The sequence below is a fragment of the Balaenoptera borealis genome, assembly GCF_965194805.1.
Source record: "Balaenoptera borealis genome assembly, chromosome: 8".
Classification (NCBI taxonomy): Eukaryota; Metazoa; Chordata; class Mammalia; order Artiodactyla; family Balaenopteridae; genus Balaenoptera; species Balaenoptera borealis.
Window position 1 is genome coordinate 75,490,446 of NC_138865.1, and position 26,781 is coordinate 75,517,226.

Genomic DNA, 26,781 nt, shown 5'->3' on the forward strand with positions numbered 1-26,781 from the left:
AAACATACAGCCCACCAAAACGGAATAAAGAAGAAATAGATAATTTGAACACTGATCACTAGAAGTGAAATAGAATCTGTAATTTTTAAAAACTCCCTATAATACAAAAGTCCAGGACCAGATGGCTTCACAGGCGAAATATACCAAACATACAAAGAACTTATACCAATCCTTCTCAAACTCTTCCAAAAGATTGAAGAGGAGGGAACACTCTCAAAGACATTCTATGAAGCCACCATCACCCTGATAGCAAAACCAGACAAAGACACCACCAAAAAAGAAAATTACAGGCCAATATCTTTGATGAATATAGACGCAAAAATTCTCAGCAAAATATTAGCAAACCAAATCCAACAACACATAAAAGATATCATACACCACAACCAAGTTGTATTTATCCCAGGGTCACAGGGATGGTTCAACATACGCAAATCAATCAAAGTGATACACCACATCTACAAAAGTAAAGACAAAAATCACATGATGATCTCAATAGATGCAGAAAAAGCATTTGATAAAATTCAACATCCATTCATGATAAAAACTCTTACCAAAGTGGGTAGAGAGGGAACATATCTCAACATAATAAAAGCTATTTATGACAAACCCACAGCCAATGTAATACTCAACGGTGAAACGCTGAAAGCTTTCCCACTAAAATCTGGAACAAGACAGGATGCCCTCTCTCACCACTTCTATTCAACATAGTATTGGAAGTCCTAGCCACAGCAGTCAGACAAGAAAAAGAAGTAAAAGGTATCCAAATTGTAAGGAAAGAGGTAAAATTGTCATTACATGCAGATGACAAGATATTATTATTATATTTAGAAAACCCTAAAGACTCCACACAAACACTAATAGAACTGATAAATTCAGCAAGGTAGCAGGATACAAGATTAACTTAAAGAAATCAGTTTTATTTCTTCATACTCAAAATAAGAGAAAGGGAATGTAAAAAAACAATCCCTTTTAAAATTCCATCAAAAAAATAAAATACTTAGGAATAAACCTGACCAAGAAGGTGAAAGACTTACATGCTGAGAACGATAAAACATTAATAAAGGAAACTGAAGATGATTCAAAGAAATGGAAAGATATCCCATGCTCTTGGATTGGAAGAATTAATATTGTTAAAATGGCCATACTACCAAAAGCAATCAACAGATTTAATGTGATCCCTATCAAATTACCCATGACATTTTTCACATAACTAAAACAAATAATCCTAAAATTTATATGGAACCATAAAAGACCCAGAATTGCCAAAGCAATCCTGAGGAAGAAGAATAAAAGAGGAGGCATAACCCTCCCAGACTTCAGACAATACTACAAAGTTACAGTAATCAAAACAGCATGGTATTGGCACAAAAACAGACGTGTATCAATGGAACAGAAAAGAGAGCACAGAAATAAACCCACACACCTGCAGTCAATTAATCTTTGACAGAGGGGGCAAGAATATACAATGGAACAAATACAGTCTCTTCACCAAGTAGTGTTGGGAAAGTTGGACAGCCACATGTAACCCAATGAAGTTAGAACACACCCTTACACCATACACAAAAAAAAACTCAAAATGGCTTAAAGACTTAAATATAAGACATGACACCATAAAACTTCTAGAAGAGAACATAGGCAAAACATTCTCTGACATAAGTTGTACCAATGTTTTCTTAGGTCAATAGAAATAGAAAGCAAATATTAATAGAAATAAAAACAAGGCCAATAAAAATAAAAGCAAGGCAATAGAAATAAAAGCAAAATAAAAATAAAAGCAAAAATAAACAAATAGGACCTAATCAAACTCACAAGCTTTTGTACAGCAATGGAAACCATCAACACAGTGAAAAGACAACCTATGGACTGGGAGAAAACATTTGCAAATGATGCTCCCAACAAGGGCTTAATTTCCAAAATATATAAACAGCTCATACAACTCAACAACACACAGACAAAAACAAACAACCCAATCAAAAAATGGGCAGAAGACCTTAATAGACATTTCTCCAAAGAAGACATACAGATGACCAACAGGCACATGAAAAGATACTCAACATCACTAATTATTAGAGAAATGCAAACCAAAACTACAATGAGGTACCACCTCACACCAGTTAGAATGGGCATCATCAGAAAATCTACAAACAACAAATGCTGGAGAGGGTGTGGAGAAAAGGGAACCCTCCTTCACTATTGGTAGGGATGTAAAGTGCAGCCACTATGGAGAACAGTATGGAGGTTTCTCAAAAAACTAAAAATAGAGTTGCCATATGATCCAGCAGTCCCACTCCTGGGCATATATCCAGGTAAAACTATAATTCGAAAAGATACATGCACCTCTATGTTCATAGCGGTGCTGTTTACAATAGGCAAGACATGGAAGCAACCTAAAAGTCCATCAACAGATGAATGGATAAAGAAGATGTGGTTCATATATACAATGGAATACAATTCAGCCATAAAAAAGACTGAAATAATGCCATTTGGCATTACCTAGAGATTATCATACCAAGTGAAGTAAGTCAGAAGGAGAAAGACAAATACCATATGATATCACTTACGTGTGGAATCTAAAATATGATACAAATGAACCTATCTACAAAACAGAAACAGACTCACAGACATAGAGAACAGACTTGTGGTTGCTGAGGAGGGTGGGAGGGAGAGGGATGGACTGGGAGTTTGGGGTTAGTAGATGCAAACTATTACATTTAGAATGGATAAACAACAAGGTTGTAGTGTATAGCACAGGGAGCTCTATTCAATATCCTGTGATAAACCATAATAGAAAAGAATATGAAAAACAATGTATATATGTATGTAAACTGAATTACTTTGCTGTATAGCAGAAATTAACACAACACTGTAAATCAACTATACTTCAATAAAATAATTTTTTAAATTAATTAATTTAAAATTAATTTTGTTAAGTGAAAAAAGCCAGGCACAAAAGAGCACACAACTGTATGGTTTGTTCCCTATGTATGAAATCCAGGGATCAGCAGAGCTAACCTACATTGACAGAAATCAGAAAGTGGTTGCCAAGGCTTGGGGGTGGGTGTGGGGAGGGGAATTGACTGGAAAGGGCCATAAGGGACCTTGCTGGAGTGATGGAAATGTTTAATATCTTGTTTTCTTGAAAGGTAGTTAAATGCCTATATACAATTGTTAACATTCATCAAACTGAACACAAGTTCTGTGCATTTTATAATATCTTAATTATCCTTCAGTTAAAAAACAAGAAACAAGCCATATAGAAAGCTATGAGATGTAGAATTATTGTTGCAGAAAATTAAATCAGTGGTGTGGAGAACAAAGTTGACCAAAGATCAAAGGGGGTGTTTGAGCATGATCCACACGGAGGGCAGAGAGCACAGCACCAGCACACGGGATTTTCCTGACCAAGGTTCCAGAACTAATGGAACAGAAGCAATAATAAGAGCTCTGAAGGATAAATCTTTTCTGAAATTAAGAAAGAACCAAGTATCATATTGCAAGAACTTACCCTGTTCTAGGCTAAACCATAATTGAACTCATTATGGCAAAATATTTGAATTATAAAGAAAAAAAAAAAGTTCTAAAACATTGAGGCAGGGGGAAAAGTCAGTTATCAATAAAACAAAAACCAATTTGGTTGCAGTTGTTTTTGTTGGCCCACAAAATATCAAGAACAGGAGTTTGGGGGCTTCCCTGGTGGCGCAGTGGTTGAGAATCTGCCTGCTAATGCAGGGAACACGGGTTCGAGCCCTGGTCTGGGAAGATCCCACATGCCACGGAGCAGCTGGGCCCGTGAGCCACAACTACTGAGCCTGCGCGTCTGGAGCCTGTGCCCCGCGACGGGAGGGGCCGCGATAGTGAAAGGCCCGCGCACCGCGATGAAGAGCGGTCCCCGCACCGCGGTGAAGAGTGGCCCCCACTTGCCTCAACTAGAGAAAGCCCTCGCATGAACCGAAGACCCAACACAGCCAAAAATAAAATAAATAAATAAATAAATAAAGTAGCTATAAAAAAGAAAAGTGCTTTTAAAAAAAAAAAAAAGAACAGGAGTTTGGAGACAAAGTGGTTGTTATTCAAGAATATTATACTGGACCACATTCCCCCTCATGTGTGAAGGCAACAAAATTCTCAGATGTACAAAGGTTTGGAAAATATTCTCCCCATGAACCCTTTGAAGAAATTAGTTGAAAATATTTATCATTCAATGAGTGATGAGGCAAAATGAAGGGTCATGGTATAGAGGAGTAATGGTACAACAGAATGTGAGGGAAAGCTAAAATCATTTAAAACAGGAATAAGAAAAAAAATTGTAAAGGAGTTTAAAAAATGATAGTTAAACTCAATGTATTTCAAGAGAGAATACACACAATGTTAAAAGTAATATCCTTTTTAAAAAACTGTCAGACTATGAGTCTTAAACTGCTCTAAAAACAAAGTCTTAATAAACAACAACAAAACATTTAAATAAATCAAAATGGCAACATAAATCAAGAAGGTGTTTCCCTCTGTTTGGGCAGAGGTTCCTGGGACCTGAATATATGATGCTTTTTAAAAAAATTTTTTTATTGGAGTATAGTTGATTTATAATGTTGTGCTGGTTTCAGGTGTACAGCAAAGTGAATCAGTTATACATATATCCACTTTTTCAGATTCTTTTCCCATATTGGCTGTTACAGCATTGAGTAGAGTTCCCTTTGCTATACAGTAGGTCCTTATTAGTTATCTATTTTATATATAGTAGTGTGTATGTATGATGCTATTTTTGAAACTGCATGTCAGGTCCTTCCGTTTTGGTATTTTCCCTGTATCATTTGAACGTCTTCAATATTTTATCATAAAATTTTAAAATAATATACGGGCTGCAAGAAGAACCTTCCAAGTACTAAAAATTATTCTACTTTCTGATTTTCTTAACGGAAACCAAGAAGTTGTAGTTTATGTGTAAGGTTGAGAGGATGAAGATATATTTGGCAAGTGGGAGCAAAATTATAAGTGTATAAAATTCTTTGTCTCAGAAAAAAAAAAGACATAACAAATTACCAAAAAAACAGTAACCTGAAAAAAAAAAAATGGAACAAGTTTATATCAACAAGACCTACAAATTCATCAAAACAACATATATGGAGCCAGGATTCCACTTGCTAGGGACAAATTCCTATCCTTCTAACTTACTTCAGTTAATCCCAAAGCAACATTCTTTGATGAACTTGTAGACTCCAATCCAATGTTTACATGCTTTTTCACAATCCATTATGCCCTTCCTAATTTACGTATCTTAGATGCCAGAGTACTCACTATAATCATTCCCTTGGAACTTCCTCGTTTCTCATGTCCCTCTTGTTTTCTTTGTATTCACTTTCAAAAAGCCCAACCCCCTTGGTTGTCTCAACTATTCCCCTTCTCAGTGTTTACAGCTGAGCAGCTGGATGTTGCTGGAAAAAAATTTTCTAGTGGTTTCATTTTAAATGTTGCTCTCAAATCCTAAGTGGCCCTTAGCCCTACCCAAATAGACAATTATGTTCCTCTAATATGTCCCCATATTCCAAGACAGACTTATCTCATTTCTTCCTAAACTTTTAATCCCAAATCATACCCTCCTCACTTCCAGCTAATGGCCTTATCTCATAAATCTTTGAGAAAATAGAAACAATCAAAAGCCCTACCTATTTCTCTCTCTCTCTCCCTCCCTCCCTCTCTCTCTCTCTCTCTCTCTCTCTCTCATTTTCTCACTTTCCTTCTAAGCCTTGTGCCTAACAGGGCCATGGTGCTCCAGCCAGCTGTCCGGTCTGGGCCTCTGAGGTGGGAGAGCTGAGTTCAGCACACTGGACCACCAGAGGCCTCCCAGCTCCACGTAATATCAATTGATGAGAGCTCTCCCAGAGAGCTCCGTCTCAATGTTAAGACCCAGCTCCACTCAACAACCAGCGAGCTCCAGTGCTGGAAACTCCATGCAAAACAACTAGTAAGACAGGAACACAACCCCACACATTACCACAGAGGCCGCCTAAAATCATAATAAGGTCACAGACACCCCAAAACACACCACTGGACACGGTCCTGCCCACCAGAAAGGCAAGATCCAGCCTCATCGACTGGAACACAGGCACCAGTCCCCTGCACCAGGAAGCGTACACAACCCACAGAACCAACCTTACCAACAAGGGGCAGACACCAAAAACAACGGGAACTACGAACCTGCAGCCTGCGAAAAGAAGGCCCCAAACACAGTGAAGCAAAATGAGAAGACAGAGAAATACGCAGAAGATAAAGGAGCAAAGTAGAAACCCACGAGACCAAACAAATGAAGAGGAAATAGGCAGTCTACCTGAAAAAGAATTCAGAGTAATGACAGTAAAGATGATCCAAAATCTTGTAAATAGAATGGAGAAAATACAAGAAACGTTTAACAAGAACCTAGAAGAACTAAAGAACAAACAAACAGTGATGAACAACACAATAAATGAAATTAAAAATTCCCTAGAAGGAATCAATAGCAGAATAACTGAGGAAGAAGAACGGATATGTGACCTGGAAGATAAAATAGTGGAAATAACTACCACAGAGCAAAATAAAGAAAAAAGAATGAAAAGAATTGTGGACAGTCTCAGAGACCTCTGGGACAACACTAAATGCACCAACATTTGAATTCTAGGGGTCCCAGAAAAAGAGGAGAAAAAGAAAGGGACAGAGAAAATATATGAAAAGATTATAGTTGAAAACTTCCCTAATATGGGAAAAGAAATAGTCAAAAAACTCCAGGAAGTGCAGAGAGTCCCATACAGGATAAATCCAAGGAGAAACATGCCAAGACACATATTAGTCAAACTATCAAAAATTAAATATAAAGAAAAAATATTAAACGGAGCAAGGGAAAAGCAACAAATAATATACAAGGGAATCCCCATAAGGTTAACAGCTGATTTTTCAGAAACTCTGCAAGCCAGAAGGGAGTGGCAAGACATATTTAAAGTGATGAAAGGGGAAAACCTAAAACCAATATTACCCAGAAAGGATCTCATTCAGATTCGATGGAGAAATTACAACCTTTACAGACAAGCAAAAGCTAAGAGAATTCAGCAGCACCAAACCAGCTTTACAACAAATGCTAAAGGAACTTCTCTAGGCAGGAAACACAAGAGAAGGAAAAGACCTACAAAAACAAACCCAAAACAATTACGAAAGTGGTAATAGGAACATACATATTGATAATTACCATAAATGTAAGTGGATTAAATGCTCCAAGCAAAAGACACAGACTGGCTGAATGGATATAGAAACAAGACCCATATATATGCTGTCTACAAGAGACCCACTTCAGACCTAGGGACACATACACACTGCAAATGAGGGGATGGAAAAAGATATTCCATGCAAATGGAAATCAAAAGAAAGCTGAAGTAGCAATTCTCATAACAGACAAAATAGACTTCAAAATAAAGACAATTACAAGAGACAAAGAAGAACACTATATAATGATCAAAAGATCAATCCAGGAAGAAGATATAACAATGGTAAATATTTATGCACCCAACATAGGAGCACCTCAATACATAAGGCAAATGCTAACAGCCATAAAAGGGGAAATCAACAGTAAACCAATCATAATTGGGGACTTTAACACCCCACTTTCACCAATGAACAGATCATCCAAGATGAAAATAAATAAGGAAACACAAGCTTTTAATGACACATTAAACAAGATGGACTTAATTGATATTTCTAGGACATTCCATCCCCAAACAACAGAATACACTTTATTCTCAAGTGCTCATGGAACATTCTCCAGGATAGATCATATCTTGGGTCTCAAATCAAGCCTTGGTAAATTTAAGAAAATTGAAATAGTATCAAGTATCTTTTCCGACCACAATGCTATGAGACTAGATATCAATTACAGGAAAAATCTGTAAAAAATACAAACACATGGAGGCTAAACAATACACTAGTAAATAACCAAGTGATCACTGAATAAACCAAAGAGGAAATCAAAAAAAAACCTAGAAACAAATGACAATGAAAACACAACGACCCAAAACCTATGGGATGCAGCAAAAGCAGTTCTAAGAGGGAAGTTTTTAGCAATATATTCCTACCTTAAGAGACAAGAAAAATCTCAAATAAACAACCTAACCTTACACCTAAAGCAATTAGAGAAAGAGGAACAAAAGAAAACCCAAAGTTAGCAGAAAGAAAAAAATCATAAAGATCATGTCAGAAATAAATGAAAAAGAAAGAAGGAAACAATAGCAAAAATCAATAAATGAAAAGCTGGTTCTTTGAGAAGATAAACAAAATTGATAAACCATTAGTCATACTCATCAAGAATAAAAGGGAGAAGACTCAAATCAACAGAACAAGAAATGAAAAAGCAGGAGCAACAACTGACACTGCAGAAATACAAAGGATCATGAGAGATTACTACAGCAACTATATGCCAATAAAGTGGACAACCTGGAAGAAATGGACAATTTCTTAGAAAAGCACAACCTTCGGAGACTGAACCAGGAAGAAATAGAAAATATAAACAGACCAATCATAAGCACTGAAATTGAAACTGTGATTAAAAATCTTCCAATAAACAAAAGCCCAGGACCAGATGGCTTCACAGGCGAATTCTATCAAACATTTAGAGAAGAGCTAACACCTATCCTTCTCAAACTCTTCCAAAATATAGCAGTGGGAGGAAACTCTTAAACTCATTCTACGAGGCCACCATCACCCTGATAGCAAAACCAGACAAAGATGTCACAAAGAAAGAAAACTACAGGCCAGTATCACTGATGAACATAGATGCAAAAATCCTCAACAAAATACTAGCAAACGGAATCCAGCAGCACATTACAAGGATCATACACCATGATCAAGTGGGGTTTATCCCAGGATTGCAAGGATTCTTCAATATATGCAAATCAATCAATGTAATACACCGTATTAACAAATTGAAGGAGAAAAACCATATGATCATCTCAATAGATGCAGAGAAAGCTTTCGACAAAATTCAACACCCATTTATGATAAAAGCCCTGCAGAAAGTAGGCATAGAGGGAACTTTCCTCAACATAATAAAGGCCATATATGACAAACCCACAGCCAACATTGTCCTCAATGGTGAAAAACTGAAACCATGTCCACTAAGATCAGTAACAAGACAAGGTTGCCCACTCTCACCACTGTTTTTCAACATAGTTTTGGAAGTTTTAGCCACAGCAATCAGAGAAGAAAAAGAAATAAAAGGAATCCAAATCAGAAAAGGAGGAGTAAAGCTGTCACTGTTTGCAGATGACATGATACTATACATAGAGAATCCTAAAGATGCTACCAGAAAACTACTAGAGCTAATCAATGAATTTGGTAAAGTAGCAGGATACAAAATTAATGCACAGAAATCTCTTGCATTCCTATACACTAATGATGAAAACTCTGAAAAAGAATTAAGGAAACACTCCCATTTACCATTGCAACAAAAAGAATAAAGTACCTAGGAATAAACCTACCTAGGCAGACAAAAGGCCTGTATGCAGAAAACTATAAGACACTGATGAAAGAAATTAAAGATGATACAAACAGATGGAGAGATATACCAAGTTCCTGGATTGCAAGAATAAACATTGTGAAAATGACTATAGTACCCAAAGCAATCTACAGATTCAATGCAATCCCTATCAAATTACCAATGGCATTTTTCACAGAACTAGAACAAAAAATTTCACAATTTGTATGGAAACACAAAAGACACAAATAGCCAAAGCAATCTTGAGAAACAAATCGGAGCTGGAGGAATTAGGCTCCCTGACTTCAGACTATACTACAAAGCTACAGTGATCAAGACAGTATGGTACTGGCACAAAAACAGAAATATAGATCAATGGAACAGGATAGAGAGATAAATCCCCACACATGTGGTCACCTTATCTTTGATAAAGGAGAATATACAATGGAGAAAAGACGGTCTCTTCAATAAGTGGTGCTAGGAAAAGTGGACAGCTACATGTAAAAGAAGGAAATTAGAACACTCCCTAACACCATACACAAAAATAAACTCAAAATGGATGAAAGACCTAAATGTAAGGCCAGACACTATAAAACTCTTAGGGGAAAACATAGGCAGAACACTCTATGACATATATCACAGCAAGATCCTTTATGACCCACCTCCTAGAGAAATGGAAATAAAAACAAAAATAAACAAATGGGACCTAATGAAACTCTAACGCTTTTACACAGCAAAGGAAACCATAAGCAAGACGAAAAGACAAACCTCTCAATGGGAGAAAATATTTGCAAAGGAAGCAACTGACAAGGGATTAATCTCCAAAATATACAAGCAGCTCATGCAGCTCAATATCAAAAAAAACAAACAACCCAATCCAAAAATGGGCAGAAGACCTAAATAGACATTTCTCCAAAGAAGATATACAGATTGCCAAAAAACACATGAAAGGATGCTCAACATCACTAATCATTAAAGAAATGCAAATCAAAACCACAATGAGGTATCATCACCTCACACTGGTCATAATGGCCATCATCAAAAAATCTACAAACCATAAATGCTGGAGAAGGTGTGGAGAAAAGTAAACCCTCTTACACTGTTGGTGGGAATGTAAATTGATACAGCCACTATGGAGAACAGTATGGAGGGTCCTTAAAAAACTAAAAATAGAAGTACCATATGACCCAGCAATCCCACTATTGGGCATATACCCTGAGAAAACCATAATTCAAAAAGAATCATGTACCACATCGTTCATTGCAACACTATTTACAATAGCCAGGACATGGAAGCAACCTAAGTGTCCAGCGACAGATGAATGGATAAAGAAGATGTGACACATGGAATATTACTCAGCCATAAAAAGAAATGAAATTGAGTTATTTGTAGTGAGGTGGATGGACCTAGAGTCTGTCATACAGTGTGAAGTAAGTCAGAAAGAGAAAAACAAATACCATTTGCTAACACATATATATGGAATCTAAAAAGAAAAAAAATGGTTCTGAAGAACCTAGGGGCAGGACAGGAATAAAGATGCAGATTTAGAGAATGGACTTGAGGACATGGAGAGGGGGAAGGGTAAGCTGGGACAAAGTGAGAGAGTAGCATTGATATATATACACTACCAAGTGTAAAATAGATAGCTAGTGGGAAACAGTTGCATGGCACAGGGAGATCAGCTCGGTGCTCTGACCACCTAGAGGGGTAGGATAAGGAGGGTGGGAGGGAGGCTCAAGAGGGAGGGGATATGGGGATATGTGTGTGCATATAGCTGATTTACTTTGTTGTACAGCAGAAACTAATACAACATTGTATAGCAATTGTACTCCAATAAAGATGTTGGAAAAAAATTACTGTAGAAAATAAAATTTGTTTATTTTCCTATTTGAAAATAAATAAATGGGCTTTCTACCTCCATTTTCTTTATCACTAACTGAACACAGTTTATAGTTAATATTTGTTTGTTTATGTCTCTTTTCCTTATCCTCCACTAGATAGTAAGCTCATGTGGAACCTGTAACTTTCATTTATGAGTGCTTAAATAAATCAGGCACATAGAAGGTGCTTAGTAAATCTGTCAGTAAATGGATGAACGCATAAGATGAACACATACATATAAAATTACTTTTATTTTTCTGTTGCCCTCTTGCTCAAGTTTTTACTCTTATACAGTTTTCTTAGCTTCTTCTTGTAATAAATAATGTCCCTATATTGACTCTGGCAAGGAAGTGATAGTGCCACTCTTTTTCATGATAGTAGAGGTGGCATGGGGTTAGGGAACAGATTTTCTGAGAAAAAGCACCCATTTTCTTCCCTCCACCATTCTCCCATGCAATTTCTACCCTTTGGTCCTCATTCCCCAGCACTTATATTATTTAAGTGGATTTTCTCAGCAACTGTTAAGATAAATGATGTTATTTCTATTTTCTGAGAAAATTGAGGGTCATAAGTACTGAGTAACAAGCAAAGGTCAACAAAGCAAAAAACAGTCCAAATCCACAGTTTAAAACCAGGTCGGTAAAATGTGGAAGTTCACCGTTTTTTTTTCCACCCTATCACTCTGCCTCTTGTTACAGATAAAGCGGGGATTCTACCTACATTACATGTGCTGTAGAGGGAAGAAGAAGCCTCCCGGGCTTAGCTCACTGGGCAAGGCAGGGATCGGGAAGTTAGTATCATGCTGGAAATTCTTCGAAGAAAAGCTTTACTCTCACACATATGGTTCTGACTAAATATCATCGTTTGTGTGGTCCAGGGTTCATTCTTTCATCTGCCCAGTATTGTTCCGTGTTGGAAGCTACTTCATTAACAACATCCAGAAGAATATAGGATGATTAAGTCATCTTATAATTCAGCAACATAAGACGGCTCTCAAAATTTTCTCAATAAATTACATAGCATTATTTCCTAATCTATCCTTATTCTTTCTAAATGGATAGTTCTAGTTAGATACGAAGGAAAAGACTACTTTCTGTCATATTTTATAAAACCTGTTTTTATAACTGCAAGTATTTAAATCTTCCATGTTCACACCATCCTAACAGCATTGCTTTTGTTTTTGTTTCCTTCCACTCTTCACCTACATATTTTGAAATATATATTCAATCTTTACATATTTCCATACCATGCAGTGATAGCATTTTATTCTTCTTTTAGATTGAACATTTTCTTTGTTCTGGTAATAAAGACTCAGTAGACAAAGTATTTCAAAGCTTAATGTGCATTATTCCCAAATCGTATTTGTTTTCTTAGTTTGATGCTATGATAAAATGAAAAGCTAATTGATGGTTACTGTATATGAAAGTGAACTAACTAAGTAGATGAATAAAAGTTGTCATGGAACTGGATGATCTTCTGGCAATACTATTCTGGCTAAAAAAAAGTATTTTCCAAAAAAACAAGTCATACAAGTTTATCTAAAGACATGTAAGACAGTTGAACATAAAATTAAACTGCAATCTAGGATTATTACTTAATAGGCTATTACTTTTGATCTTTGCAATATATATAGGCACTAACAATTATATATATCTTCCTAGACATGACAGAAGGAACCCTTGAAATATAAAGTGTATTTTATAAGCTATAGATGTACTTTTCCTCTAATAAAACATGTAAACTTACTTGACATTTATTTATACAAACTCATTAAATAACTTCTATATTCATTCTTGTCAAAGGTAGTATTTCAATTTAATTATGATTAGGGATTTATTTAAATCACTATAAAAATCTAATTCCTCATCTAATGATGCCAGTGACAAATATAAAGCTGTCTACATCAGCATTGCTCATTTATTACACCAATTTTCCAGAATATATAGGTCATTCTAAAAGCTCTTCCTGAAAAAAATATCATAAAGCAGCTTTTTAATTCTCAAAGTTCTCATCAGAATTAAAATAGAGTTAGGTCACGTTTTCAGAGCATAGAGCTGTGAGATTATTTTACATTATTTTTATTTATTTGAGTTTAGGGAATATTCAGAGATGTTTTTTCTCTTAACTTTATTAAACATTTGGGCATTGTCCTGGGTTGAACTGTGCTCCCCCTACCACCTCCCCAAAAAAGAGATGTCTACCAGGAACATGTAAATGTAGCCTTATTTGGAATAAAGGTCTTTGCAGATGTAATTAAGGTAAGGATCTCAAGATGAAGTCATTCTGAATTAAGGTGAATCCAATAACGAATGTCCTTATAAGAGACAGACAATGAGAGGTACATAAAGACACAGAGGGAAGAAGGCCATCTGAAGATGGAGGCAGACATTGGAGTTATACTGGCACAAGCCAAGGAACGCCAGGAGCTGCCAGAAACTGGACGAAACTAGGAAAGATTCTTCCCTAGAGCCTTTGTAGGGTTGGTGGCCCTGCCAACACTTTAAGACTTCTGCCCTCCAAAACTGTGTGAGAATGAATTTCTGCTGTTTTAAACTACCACATCTGTGGTAATTTGTTGCAGCAGCCCTAGAAAACTAATACAAGTATACATTTGATACTAACTGCAGGTTTTGAATTCCTTTAAATGTTAGTCTGTGTCTATTCTGTGTTTATAGATAAGATCTTTTCTTTGAAGTATATTAAAGAGTGAATATCTGTCATTAAAAACAGAAAAAATTCTATATACCTAACATTCCATTTATCTCATAAAGTTACTGTTTTGGCTTTATTTTATCTACCACAGATGTGGCTGGTGGTTATTCATCTTCCGTGCTTGATGCCATCAGAAGAGCAGTGATGGTTTCCAACATGCTTTCAGTTAATAAGATAAATGCAAAAAGCCTCACCCTCAAAGAGGTCTTCAGACTAGCTACTCTTGGAGGCAGCCAAGGTAATGAGCATTTTATTTCTCACACGATGTACAACCATGCCAATCTGTGTCCTTCGCTGCAGTGTGAGGGCTCGTGATAGTGGCATCAGCAGGCACCCCCATATTCATGACTGTTGCATCTCATATAATATAACCAAAACTTAGCAAGTACATGTTCAAGCATGTGGTGGAGGCATCATTCTTTTAGCAAGTTCCCTGTTATTGGCAGAAGAGATGTTCAGTATGCAATTATCATATTAATTGTTTTAATGGATACTTGGCATTGGTCACATGCATACGAGTTCTTTAAAATGATCAGTTTTTTTCCATTGAGTCAAGTAACATGCTCTCTATTGGCCTAAGTAGTAATAATAATAATAATAGCCAAGACTTATTGGGCCCTTACCATGTGATAGGCACTATGCAACATGCTTTATGGATGCTGTTATTTAATCCTCAGAACCACTGTTATTAATTCCATTTTACCAACAAGGTACCTGAGTGAGGCTTACACACCTGTCAAGCTACAGTGTGCCATGATTTGAATCCAGAAAATCTGATACCAGAGTGCAGGGTGTTACCCACCGCCTTCCACTGCAATATCTTCCTGTATAAATCTTAGCTTAGACTATGTATTTTGTTTATATACTTAAGTACACTAATTACCCAAGCCTCTTTCAAAGGAGAAAGATGGAGAAGTATAGTTGATTGATAGGCAAATATTGTTCATCACCTTTTCCCAGTTCTCACATGTAACTGTATTTTTACTGAAAAAATAGAAATTGGTAACTGTATTGCTTTCTGTCACTTTAAGTATTATAGTATAATCTGGATGGATGATAGTGAACATATCATGAAACCTTAGGTAGCTAGTGAGAAAAACAAAGATCTTGAGACAGGTGTATATTTTTAATATATTTTAATATTTTTATATTTATGATATATACCCTAGATCTTATAAATGAAGTATGATGGAGGCCAGGGTATCCTGGGAAGAGAAACTTCCTGGCTCTTCTCTGAATGTTCTGGGCTATGATGAATGCCATAAAGAACATTTCAAGAAAGAAAGCAAAGGTCATGCGCTTTGCATTTCCCCCAGTCTTATGATTTCACTGTCTGAAGTTCCAAGTTTTAAAAGTTCTGTTCTTTTAGCAAGTGTGACACTCCCTACCCCACCCCCGTTTTCACATCTGAGTTGTCCTACCATCTTATTTTCATGGTGCAAATGACTTGTATTTAAATAGTGCTTTTTTTATTCTAGGCTCTCTGTGAGTTGTTTCATCAGGATCCTGTATCTGACCAGGCCGGCATGGGGTGCTTACCAAATCATTTCTACCTTACCGTATAGCTTTCAAATCTATTTTCTGGGCCGCTGTTATGAAATTTCTTCTCCTTAGCTTGTGTCTCTACAAGAGTCTGAGTGAATGAGATGAATGCATCCCTGTTTAAAGTTGGCATCTTCCCCGCTTTACATTCACTCTCAAGATCAAGATGTGCATAAATCACCTTCACAGAGCCAACATTTGCTCCAAAGACAGTAAAACTGCGTTTCCTAAAATGCATTTGAGTTGCTTACCAGCCCAGCTAGGGCTCTCTGAAATAATGTGAATTTAGATCAATTTACAATTCACTGACAGTAGTTGTGTTTTTTTGGTTAGTTCATACCTGAACTCTCCAGGTTCTAACAAATAGTCCAGTTAGTTTATATATATATAATACCATCAATTCCTGGCAAATGAACCTGGTTATCTGGCCTATTAAACACAGTTTTATGTTGAATACACTCATCAAAAACTCATGTTTGTCATGCTGTTTGTCAAGGGAAAAACGAAGTAGAGTGTAATCGATGGAGGAGGAGAAAATTTCCAGTGATTTTCTATTACATTCAGTTCTTCCCCCCATAATCAGTGCAAGTCACCTAACCACTTTTAACGTTTCTAATTATGTTTGCGCCTCTTTAAGAACTCTTTAGCTAAAAAAATCTTTTTCTTTTCTGAGAATAAAAGAGTTGCCCTTTAAATAACCATTTAAGAACAAGCAAGATTTCTAAATCTGTGCTTAGAGCATTGCCAAAAGACTTCTGGATATCCATACCTAGAAATATAACGTAGTGGGTATTGTCTAACAGGAATATGGTGTCTAATATTTTCACATACGACTGTATTCTGACAGTGACAGAATACAACAAATACATGTAAAAATTCAATTAAGTAATGCTGCACTCCAGTTGACCTTTCTTTCATGCATGCTTCTATTTGGAACACTCTATCCAGATTCTGGCTTTAAGGAGCTTTAAATTCAATACCTTCATTAACCAGGAAAACCAACTACCCTCATCTTCTGAAACTAAACCATAAAAATGAGAGATGTTCTTCCTCAACATCCACTATTCATGGAACAGGAATTCTAGCTGGGAGATGGATCAAGTCAATAGATATTATTGACCTATGCCCTATTTTAGAGAACCATTCTTCTCTGGCAACCAGAAAATCTTTAAGGTTACAGAGAAATTAGTCTGCTTTCAAAAGCATTGGGACTCTTGAGTTATGAAAATCTATTTACTTTCAGAAGTGAATTTTTTCTATTCAAAGGATTTAAACTAAGGAACTTAGGATGGATATGCCTGCATTGACAAATATGCAAAAAGATAATTATTTTTTACTTATTTGAAGTTCATTTCACTGCCACAAAAATAGATCTTGTCAGCTATTTCATAGAACAAAAAGAACAAAAAGGGCAAGGAAAGGAGTTGGAATGTTGGAAGGAGAATAGGAGGGAAAGAGAAAGATATTATGTCCATCATCATGTTTCTTAGAGGTGAATGGAAATCACAGACCAGTTGGACTGTGAAGGGAACTGATAGAGCTGAAATAGACAACATCAGAATTATGATCATGGTGTTGAAGAGAACTCTTTTTATTCTCAGATTTTGCTTTCCCTGTGCTTACTCTGCCTTCTATAAGTCAAAGTCTTTCGACCTATTGGAATGCTTCACTATTAAAATACTAATTTTTTTCTAGTGACACACTGGCAGATTCTGTCCTTGCAAATTGGGATATTTGCATGGTCCGATGGCTAAAAATACTAACTGTTTATTAATTTATTCCATCCTGTAGCCCTGGGGCTAGATAGACAGATTGGAAACTTTGAAGTGGGCAAGGAATTTGATGCCCTCCTGATCAACCTCAAAGCATCTGACTCTCCCATTGACCTGTTTTATGGGGATTTTGTTGGTGATATTTCTGAGGTACGTAAAAGGAAGTTGATCAAAAAGCATTTATTTCATGAACTAGTCAGTCAGAACAGCTTCCCTATAGAAAAAAAATAGACACTGAAACATTTTAATGGAGTGCAGGAGAATCTTCTAAGGGAATCTAGATCCTTTTTTTTTTTTGAACATCTTTATTGGAGTATAATTGCTTTACATTGATGTGTTAGTTGCTGCTGTATAACAAAGTGAATCAGCTATACGTATACATATATCCCCATATCCCCTCCCTCTTGCGTCTCCCTCCCACCCTGCCCATCCCACCCCTCTAGGTGGTCACAAAGCACGAGCTGATCTCCCTGCTGCTATGCGGCTGCTTCCCACTAGCTATCTATCCCACGCCTGGTAGTGTATACAAGTCACTGCCACTCTCTCACTTCACCTCATCTTACCCCTCTCCCTCCCCGTGTCCTCAAGTCCATTCTCTACGTCTGTGTCTCTATTCCTGTCCTGCCCCTAGGTTCTTCAGAACCCTTTTTTTTTTTTTTAGATTCCATATATATCTGTTAGCATATGGTATTTGTTTTTCTCTTTCTGACTTACTTCACTCTGACAGACTCTAGGTCCATCCACCTCACTACAAATAACTCAATTTCATTTCTTTTTATGGCTGAGTAATATTCCATTGTATATATGTGCTACATCTTCTTTATCCATTCATCTGTCAATGGACACGTAGGTTGCTTCCCTGTCCTGGCTGTTTTAAATAGTGCTGCAGTGAACACTGTGGTGCATGACTCTTTGAATTATGGTTTTCTCAGGGTATATGCCCAGTAGTGGGATTGCTGGGTCATATGGTAGTTCTATTTTTAGTTTTTTAAGGAACCTCCATACTGTTCTCCATAGTGGCTGTATCAATTTACATTCCCATCAACAGTGCAAGAGGGTTCCCTTTTCTCCACACCCTCTCCACCATTTATTGTTTGTAGATTTTTTTGGTGATGGCCATTCTGACTGGTGTGAGGTGATACCTCATTGTAGTTTTGATTTGCATTTCTCTAATGATTAGTGATGTGGAGCATCCTTTCAAGTGTTTGTTGGCAATCTGTATATCTTCTTTGGAGAAATATCTATTTAGGTCTTCTGCCCATTTTTGGATTGGGTTATTTGCTTTTTTGATATTGAAATGCATGAGCTGCTTGTATATTTTGGAGATTAATCCTTTGTCAGTTGCTTTGTTTGCAAATATTTTCTCCCACTGTTAGGGCTGTCTTTTCGTCTTGTTTATGGTTTCCTTTGCTGTGCAAAAGCTTTTAAGTTTCATTAGGTCCCATTTGTTTATTTTTGTTTTTATTTCCATCTCTCTAGGAGGTGCGTCAAAAAGGATCTTGCTGTGATTCATGTCATAGAGTGTTCTGCCTATGTTTTCCTCTAAGAATTTGATAGTGTCTGGCCTTAAATTTAGGTCCTTAATCCATTTTGAGTTTATTTTTGTGTATGGTGTTAGGGAGTGTTCTAATTTCATTCTTTTACATGTAGCTGTCCAGTTTTCCCAGCACCACTTATTGAAGAGGCTGTCTTTACTCCACTGTATATTCTCCTTTATCAGAGATAAGGTGACCATATGTGCATCGATTTATCTCTGGGATTTATGTCCTGTTCCATTGATCTATATTTCTGTTTTTGTGCCAGTACCATACTATCTTGATTAGTATAGCTTTGTAGTATAGTCTGAAGTCCGGGAGCCTGATTCCTCCAGCTCTGTTTTTCTTTCTCAAGATTGCTTTGGCTATTCGGGGTCTTTTGTGTTTCCATACAAATTGTGAAATTTCTTGTTCTAGTTCTGTGAAAGATGCCATTGGTAGTTTGATAGGGATTGCATTGAATCTGTAGATTGCTTTGGGTAGTATAATCATTTTCACAACGTTGATTCTTCCAATCCAAGAACATGGTATATCTCTCCATCTGTTGGTATCATCTTTAATTTCTTTCATCAGTGTCTTATACTTTTCTGCATACAGGTCTTTTGTCTCCTTAGGTAGGTTTATTCCTAGGTATTTTATTCTTTTTGTTGCAATGGTAAATGGGAGTGTTTCCTTAATTTCTCTTTCAGATTTTTCATCAGTAGTGTATAGGAATGCAAGAGATTTCTGTGCATTAATTTTGTATCCTGCTACTTTATCAAATTCATTGATTAGCTCTAGTAGTTTTCTGGTAGCATCTTTAGGATTCTCTATGATAGTATCATGTCATCTGCAAACAGTGAGAGTTTTACTTCTTCTGTTCTGATTTGGATTCCTTTCATCTATTTTTCTTCTCTGATTGCTGTGGCTAAAACTTCCAAAACTATGTTGAATAACAGTGGTGAGAGTGGGCAACCTTGTCTTGTTCCTGATCTTAGTGGACATGGTTTCAGTTTTTCACCATTGAGAACGATGTTGGCTGTGGGTTTGTCATATATGGCCTTTATTATGTTGAGGAAAGTTCCCTCTATGCCTACTTTCTGCAGGGCTTTTATCATAAATGGGTGTTGAATTTTGTCGAAAGCTTTCTCTGCATCTATTGAGATGATCATATGGTTTTTCTCCTTCAGTTTGTTAATATGGTGTATCACATTGATTGATTTACGTATATTGAAGAATCCTTGCATTCCTGGGATAAACCCCACTTGATCATGGTGTATGATCCTTTTAATGTGCTGTTGGATTCTGTTTGCTAGTATTTTGTTGAGGATTTTTGCATCTGTGTTCATCAGTGATATTGGCCTGTAGTTTTCTTTCTTTGTGACATCTTTGTCTGGTTTTGCTATCAGGGTGATGGTGGCCTCGTAGAATGAGTTTGGTAGTGTTCCTCCCTCTGCTATATTTTGGAATAGTTTGAGAAGGATGGGTGTTAGCTCTTCTCTAAATGTTTGATAGAATTCGCCTGTAAAGCCATCTGGTCCTGGGCTTTTGTTTGTTGGAAGATTTTTAATCACAGCTGCAATTTCTGTGCTTGTGATTGGTCTGTTTATATTTCCTATTTCTTCCTGGTTCAGTCTTGGAAAGTTGTGCTTTTCTAAGAAATTGTCCATTTCTTCCAGGTTGTCCACTTTATTGGCATATAGTTGCTTGTAGTAATCTCATGATCCTTTGTATTTCTGCAGTGTCAGTTGTTACTTCTGCTTTTTCATTTCTAATCCTCTTGATTTGTCTTCTCCCTTTTTTTCTTGATGAGGCTGGCTAATGGTTTATCAATTTTGTTTATCTTCTCAAAGAACCAGCTTTTAGTTTTATTGATCTTTGCTATTGTTTCCTTCATTTCTTTTCCATTTATTTCTGATCTGATCTTTATGATTTCTTTCCTGCTGCTAACTTCCACGTTTTTTTTTGTTCTTCTTTCTCTAATTGCTTTAGGTGTAAGGTTAGGTTGTTTATTTGAGATGTTTTTTGTTTCCTGAGGTAGGACTGTATTGCTAAAAACTTCCCTCTTAGAACTGCTTTTGCTGCATCCCATAGGTTTTGGGTCGTCGTGTTTTCACTGTCATTTGTTTCTAGGTACTTTTTGATTTCCTCTTTGATTTATTCAGTGATCTCTTGGTTATTTACTAGTGTACTGTTTAGCCTCCATGTGTTTGTATTTTTTGTATTTTTTTTCCTTAAGTGATATCTAGTCTTATAGCGTTGTGGTCGGAGAAAATACTTGATACTATTTCAATTTTCTTAATTTTACCATGGCTTGATTTGTGACCCAAGATACGACATATCCTGGAGAATGCTCCACGAGCACTTGAGAAGAAAATATATTCTGTTTTTTTTGGATGGAATGTCATATAAATATCAGTTAAGTCCATCTTGTTTAATGTGTCATTTAAAGCTTGTGTTTCCTTCTTTAATTTCATTTTGGAAGAATTGCCCATTGGTGAAAGTGGGGTGTTAAAGTCCCCTACCATGATTGTGTTACTGTCGATCTCCCCTTTTATGGCTGTTAGCATTCACCTTGTGTATTTAGGTGCCCCTCTATTGGGTACATAAATATCTACAATTGTTATATCTTCTTCTAGGATTGATCCCTTGATCATTATGTAGTATCCTTCCTTGTCTCTTGTAACAGTCTTTATTTTAAAGTCTATTTTATCTGATATGAGAATTGCTACTCCAGCTTTCTTTTGATTTCCATTTGCATGGAATATCTTTTTCCATCCCCTCACTTTCAGTCTGTATGTGTTCCTAGGTCTGAAGTGGGTCTCTTGTAGACAGCATATATATGAGTCTTATTTTTGTATCCATTCAGCCAGTCTGTGTCTTTTGGTTGGAGCATTTAATCCATTTACATTTAAGGTAATTATCGATGTGTATGTTCCTATTACCATTTTCTTAATTGTTTTGGGTTTGTTTTTGTAGGTCTTTTCCTTCTCTTGTGCTTCCTGCCTAGAGAAGTTCCTTTAGCATTTGTTGTAAAGCTGGTTTGGTGGTGCTGAATTCTCTTAGCTTTTGCTTGTCTGTAAAGGTTGTAATTTCTCCATCGAATCTGAATGAGATCCTTTCTGGGTAATTAATATTGGTTGTAGGTTTTCCCCTTTCATCACTTTAAATATGTCCTGCCACTCCCTTCTGGCTTGCAGAGTTTCTGCTGAAAAATCAGCTGTTAACCTTATGGGGATTCCCTTGTATATTATTTGTTGCTTTTCCCTTGCTTCTTTTAATATTTTTTCTTTGTATTTAATTTTTGATAGTTTGACTGATATGTGTCTTGGCATGTTTCTCATTGGATTTATCCTGTATGGGACTCTCTGCACTTCCTGGAGTTGTTTGACTATTTCTTTTCCCATATTAGGGAAGTTTTCATCTATAATCTCTTCAAATATTTTCTCAGTCCCTTTCTTTTTCTCTGGGACCCCTATAATTTGAATGTTGGTGCGTTTAGTGTTGTCCCAGAGGTCTCTGAGACTGTCCTCGATTCTTTTCATTCTTTTTTCTTTACTCTGCTCTGTGGTAGTTATTTCCACTGTTTTATCTTCCAGGTCACTTATCCGTTCTTCTGCCTCAGTTATTCTGCTATTGATTCCTTCTAGAGAATTTTTAATTTCATTTATTGTGTTGTTCATCATTGTTTATTTGCTCTTTAGTTCTTCTAGTTCCTTGTTAAATGTTTCTTGTACTTTCTCCATTCTGTTCCCAAGATTTTGGATCATCTTCACTGTCATTACTCTGAATTCTTTTTCAGGAAGACTGCCTATTTCCTCTTCATTTGTTTGGTCTCGTGGGTTTTTACTTTGCTTCTTCATCTGCTGCATATTTCTCTGTCTTCTCATTTTGCTTAACTTACTGTATTTGGGGTCTCCTTTTCTCAGGCTGCAGGTTCGTAGTTCTCGTTGTTTTTGGTGTCTGCCCCTAGTGGGTAAGGTTTGTTCTGTGGGTTGTGTAGGCTTCCTGGTGGAGGGGACTTGTGCCTGTGTTCCAGTCGATGAGGCTGGATCTTGTCTTTCTGCTGGGCAGGACCGCGTCCAGTGGTGTGTTTTGGGTTGTCTGTGACCTTATTATGATTTTAGGCAGCCTCTCTGCTGATGGGTGGGGTTGTGCTCCTTTCTTGCTAGTTTTTTGGCATAGAGTGTCCAGCACTGGAGCTTGCTGGTTGTTGAATGGAGCTGGGTCTTAGCTTTGAGATAGAGGTCTCTGGGAGAGCTCTCGCTGATTGATTATTATATGGGGCCAGGAGGTTTCTGGTGGTCCAATGTCCTTAACTTGGCTCTCCCACCTCAGAGACTCAGGCCTGACACCTGGCTGGAGCACCAGACCCTGTTAGCCACATGGCTGGAGTGCCTTCATAGTTGGAGAAGCTGGCTTGCAGTGGCTCTCCTTCTGCGCTGCACATTAGAATCACCTGCTTCTTCCTTGTTTTGCCCCAAAGGCAGTGTTCCACAGAGAAAAACAGTCCCCTTGAAAATAGTCACAGCTCTGAGATGGCTTTTTTTTTTCCCTTTGTGCTTAGTCAGGTTTCACTTGCTCACAGGGGGTCACGTGCAGAGGCCTCGCACCCGGCTCTTCCTACTGGAGTTCCTAGTTTGGAATCTAGATCCTTTTAAGTTATTATAATTTCATGACAATAATGGTTTTAAGAAACATTTGTATTTTGAATATATTTGTATATTTGAAGGTATTTGGCTATAAGAAGCCATAATATAGCTACCACTTATTGAACACACTTGCTATGTGCTAGATGGCATGGGATTAATACATCATTTTTGTTTAATTATCAGAACAACTATTATGACAGCCAGGTGCTATTAATATTACCATGTCGTTTATGGGGCAGTGAGGCTTAAGGGAGGTTATATGGTTTACCTAAGAACTCATGGCTAGTAATTAGTAGACAGAGTTTGGATTCCATCCCAGGACTTTCTGACTTCTGGAGTCTGGGCTCTTGATCACAATGCTACATGGATTCTCTTAATTATAAGAAAATGAGTTTTATTACTTTGTTCATCTTATCATGTTTTTCTATGTATAAAATAAACTAGTTCTTCTTACTTTAATAACAATTCTTGTTGGACAGTTTTTCCTTAAAAATTAACTATTGCCATTTATAAATTGATCCATTTATGAGAGTAAATGTGATACTAAATGTAACATACTGAGGTTTTTTGAAGAAAGGTGCTGGATTACTTGAAGTTGATACCATTAGTTATTTACATATTACTTATTCTTTTAGTTTTTTATTAGAGTGAGTTTCTGGGAATAGGGCTCCGGCCCATTCATCCAGTCATTTTTCTTGTATTATACACCTCTTGAAATATTTAAATTATTATATTAAATTCTTTAATTTTTGTTAACACTTTCCTCTGAAGATTTCAAGGTTCTATGTTAAGAACTTTCAGGCAATGGGAAACATTTGTTAATAGTCAGTACTTTTTTTTTTAGGCAAAAGACCATTTCTTTTTCATTAATAAAAGTAGATTTTGGGATGTTCAGTCGATGCCAGCTTAGGTGAGACAGTGATTGTTAGCCATAGAATCCAACTCCTATGAGTAGAGTTAGGTCTTTTGGGGCATAGATTAGCATTTTGACTTGGGATACTGGATTGTTGGTGACAAATAATTCTTCCCCTTTACCCTTCCTGACTAACTCTGTTATTGGAATAGCCATCAGTGTATCCATTTCTGGGACCAAGTTCCAGCCAGGCTAATGTACACAACAGAGAGAAATACCTTTTAAATGGATGGATTATGTGTCTTATCTCAAGACCTTTTTCGGGTTTAAATTCAAAATATTTTCACTGTAACTCTTTGATATGGAATGCAAGACTAAAGAAATTCACATGTGGAAATGCAAACAGACATTGATTAATCAAGAGAGCATCTTTTATGTAAATATATAAATAAGTTTCGGCACTGAAATGTACAACTAACACATTTTTCTCCTTTGTGGGTTTAGCCATAATTCCAGTAATATATATATTTACAAAAGAAAAAAGTCTGTTTAGAAAAAAATAAAAATAGATTTTTGCCATTGAGAAATAAATTTATATTTCTGGATTTTGCCAACCACTATTGGCTGTGAATTTGCTTTTCTAAACGCACAAAATATTCTTTCTTCTTCTTATTTTTCATTTTAGGCTGTTATCCAGAAGTTCCTCTATCTAGGTAGGTATATATATCTCTATGCTAAATAAAATCTTTGTCTCTTGGGTATGCTCTCTGCATTTATTGTACCATATGTTAAGCCTTATGTGTGACCATTTGCTTTGATTCATTATATTTTTGAACATTCCTTGGCATTGAGTCCATTTATGGCACAATATTTAAAGGCACTATTTGAAATGAATATGCTCCTCTAGAACACAGTCATAAATCCTAAACTGAGGAATGGCAGGCCAAGGAGAAGAGATCATCCTGTACCTTCTTCCTACACTCATTCTGTACCCCCAAGTCTGCCCTAGCACGTTGTATTTGTGATTGTGGTGGAGTCTTGCCACACATGCTTTTTAACGTACTCACATTCAATTCTATTCACTGAGAGAGAGAAATAAATAGTGCAGAAGATTCTACTCTTCCTCCCACTCCGTTGAGTGAGCTCTGAGTTCTGAGTGACTTTGGGGTGGGAGAGCCACATGTGGTATTTCTTTAAAAAGCTCAGTTCTTGCAGGCCCTTCATCTCACCATGCTGCGTATGATTCTGGGGTGTAAAGATAAGTATTTCTTTTACACTTGGGGCTGGAAAAGGAAACCACTCACTTCAGCTGAAAGAATGGTGATTGGGGGTTGATTTAATTTTATGTGAATTCTGCTTTAGGCGTGTATTTCAGACTCTAATCCTCAAATTAGGTGCAGCGTCTTCTTTTGGTCATTTCTACCTGTTCAGATTATAAACAATGATTCCTTGATTTTTCTTTCAGGAGATGACCGAAATATTGAAGAGGTGTATGTGGGTGGAAAGCAGGTGGTTCCCTTTTCGAGCTCAGTGTAAGACCCTCTGCATCTACGAGTTCTCCTGGGGTAACACAGTTCTGTGTTTTCTTGTGCCCAGGCGGAGTTAGGAAGTCAAAAAACAGTACCTTGTTCTTGGGATGACTATCTCCTTCTGTGTCTAGTTACAGTATTCACTTGACAAATCTTTCGAAGGAAGTTGCACTAATTCTCAACTCTCTGGTTGGGAGGATTAAAAATTTTGCCTTTTTGAGCTGTTTAGATTTACTTTAAAGCTCAAACATAAGGGAATGTTATTACTGGTGGTGTTCTTATTATGAGATTTAAATAAAATCTATTTCACATTTGGACATGTGGAGAGAAAAGATATTCTTATAAGGTTAGATATTTTGAGCTAGTAAATGTGAAAATTAGGAAACAGAAAATGAACCAGTGAGTATATTTTTGAGGGAGAAAAAATTAGACTACGAACACGCGTTGGAAAATGACTTCAGATTGTGTTTGAAAATTATATACTGAGCATACTAATTTAAAAAGAGAACTTGTTGAATTTTAAAATGTGTTTCTAGATTGACCTTGTGTTCTGGAAATATGCACTTAATGGAATTTGCATTTCAGAGATATGTTATTGTTGTGCTTTGCCTTCTTTGGGGATGAAATGTCAGAAATTGAATGCCACATGCTTTCTTAATATAGTTCTGTGCTTCAAAGTGTTTGACAGAAGTTGGGTATTAAAGATTTAAAGTTTCTTAGGAATATTATTCATATAACTACATGGCATAAATAGCTATACTTTTGTGTACTTTAAAATCACCTTAATGTATAATTGTGTGATGCTATTATTGCTTCAGTTTTATTAGAAAAGAAACAAA

The 26,781-nt window shown here is 36.6% G+C and overlaps 1 protein-coding gene and 1 long non-coding RNA gene across 4 annotated transcripts in view; one reads left to right on the forward strand and one right to left on the reverse strand.

The window, feature by feature from the left end:
- GDA (guanine deaminase) overlaps nucleotides 1–26,031 on the forward strand; it is a 125,525-nt gene extending 99,494 nt beyond the window's left edge. Inside the window, exons 11-14 of one of the 2 annotated variants that reach the window (XM_082401473.1) lie at nucleotides 14,172–14,318; nucleotides 17,414–17,544; nucleotides 25,099–25,126; nucleotides 25,879–26,031. In XM_082401473.1, the coding sequence (XP_082257599.1) occupies nucleotides 14,172–14,318; nucleotides 17,414–17,544; nucleotides 25,099–25,126; nucleotides 25,879–25,949 (377 nt within the window). In that variant the 3' untranslated portion in view covers nucleotides 25,950–26,031. Of the gene's footprint in view, nucleotides 1–14,171; nucleotides 15,612–17,413; nucleotides 17,545–25,098; nucleotides 25,127–25,878 lie in introns of those variants that run through there. The other variant, XR_014247287.1, reaches the window with a different exon arrangement.
- The window catches only part of LOC309633126, a 119,519-nt gene that overhangs the window by 14,585 nt on the left and 78,153 nt on the right, over nucleotides 1–26,781 (reverse strand). The gene's annotated exons all lie outside the window — the stretch shown is intronic.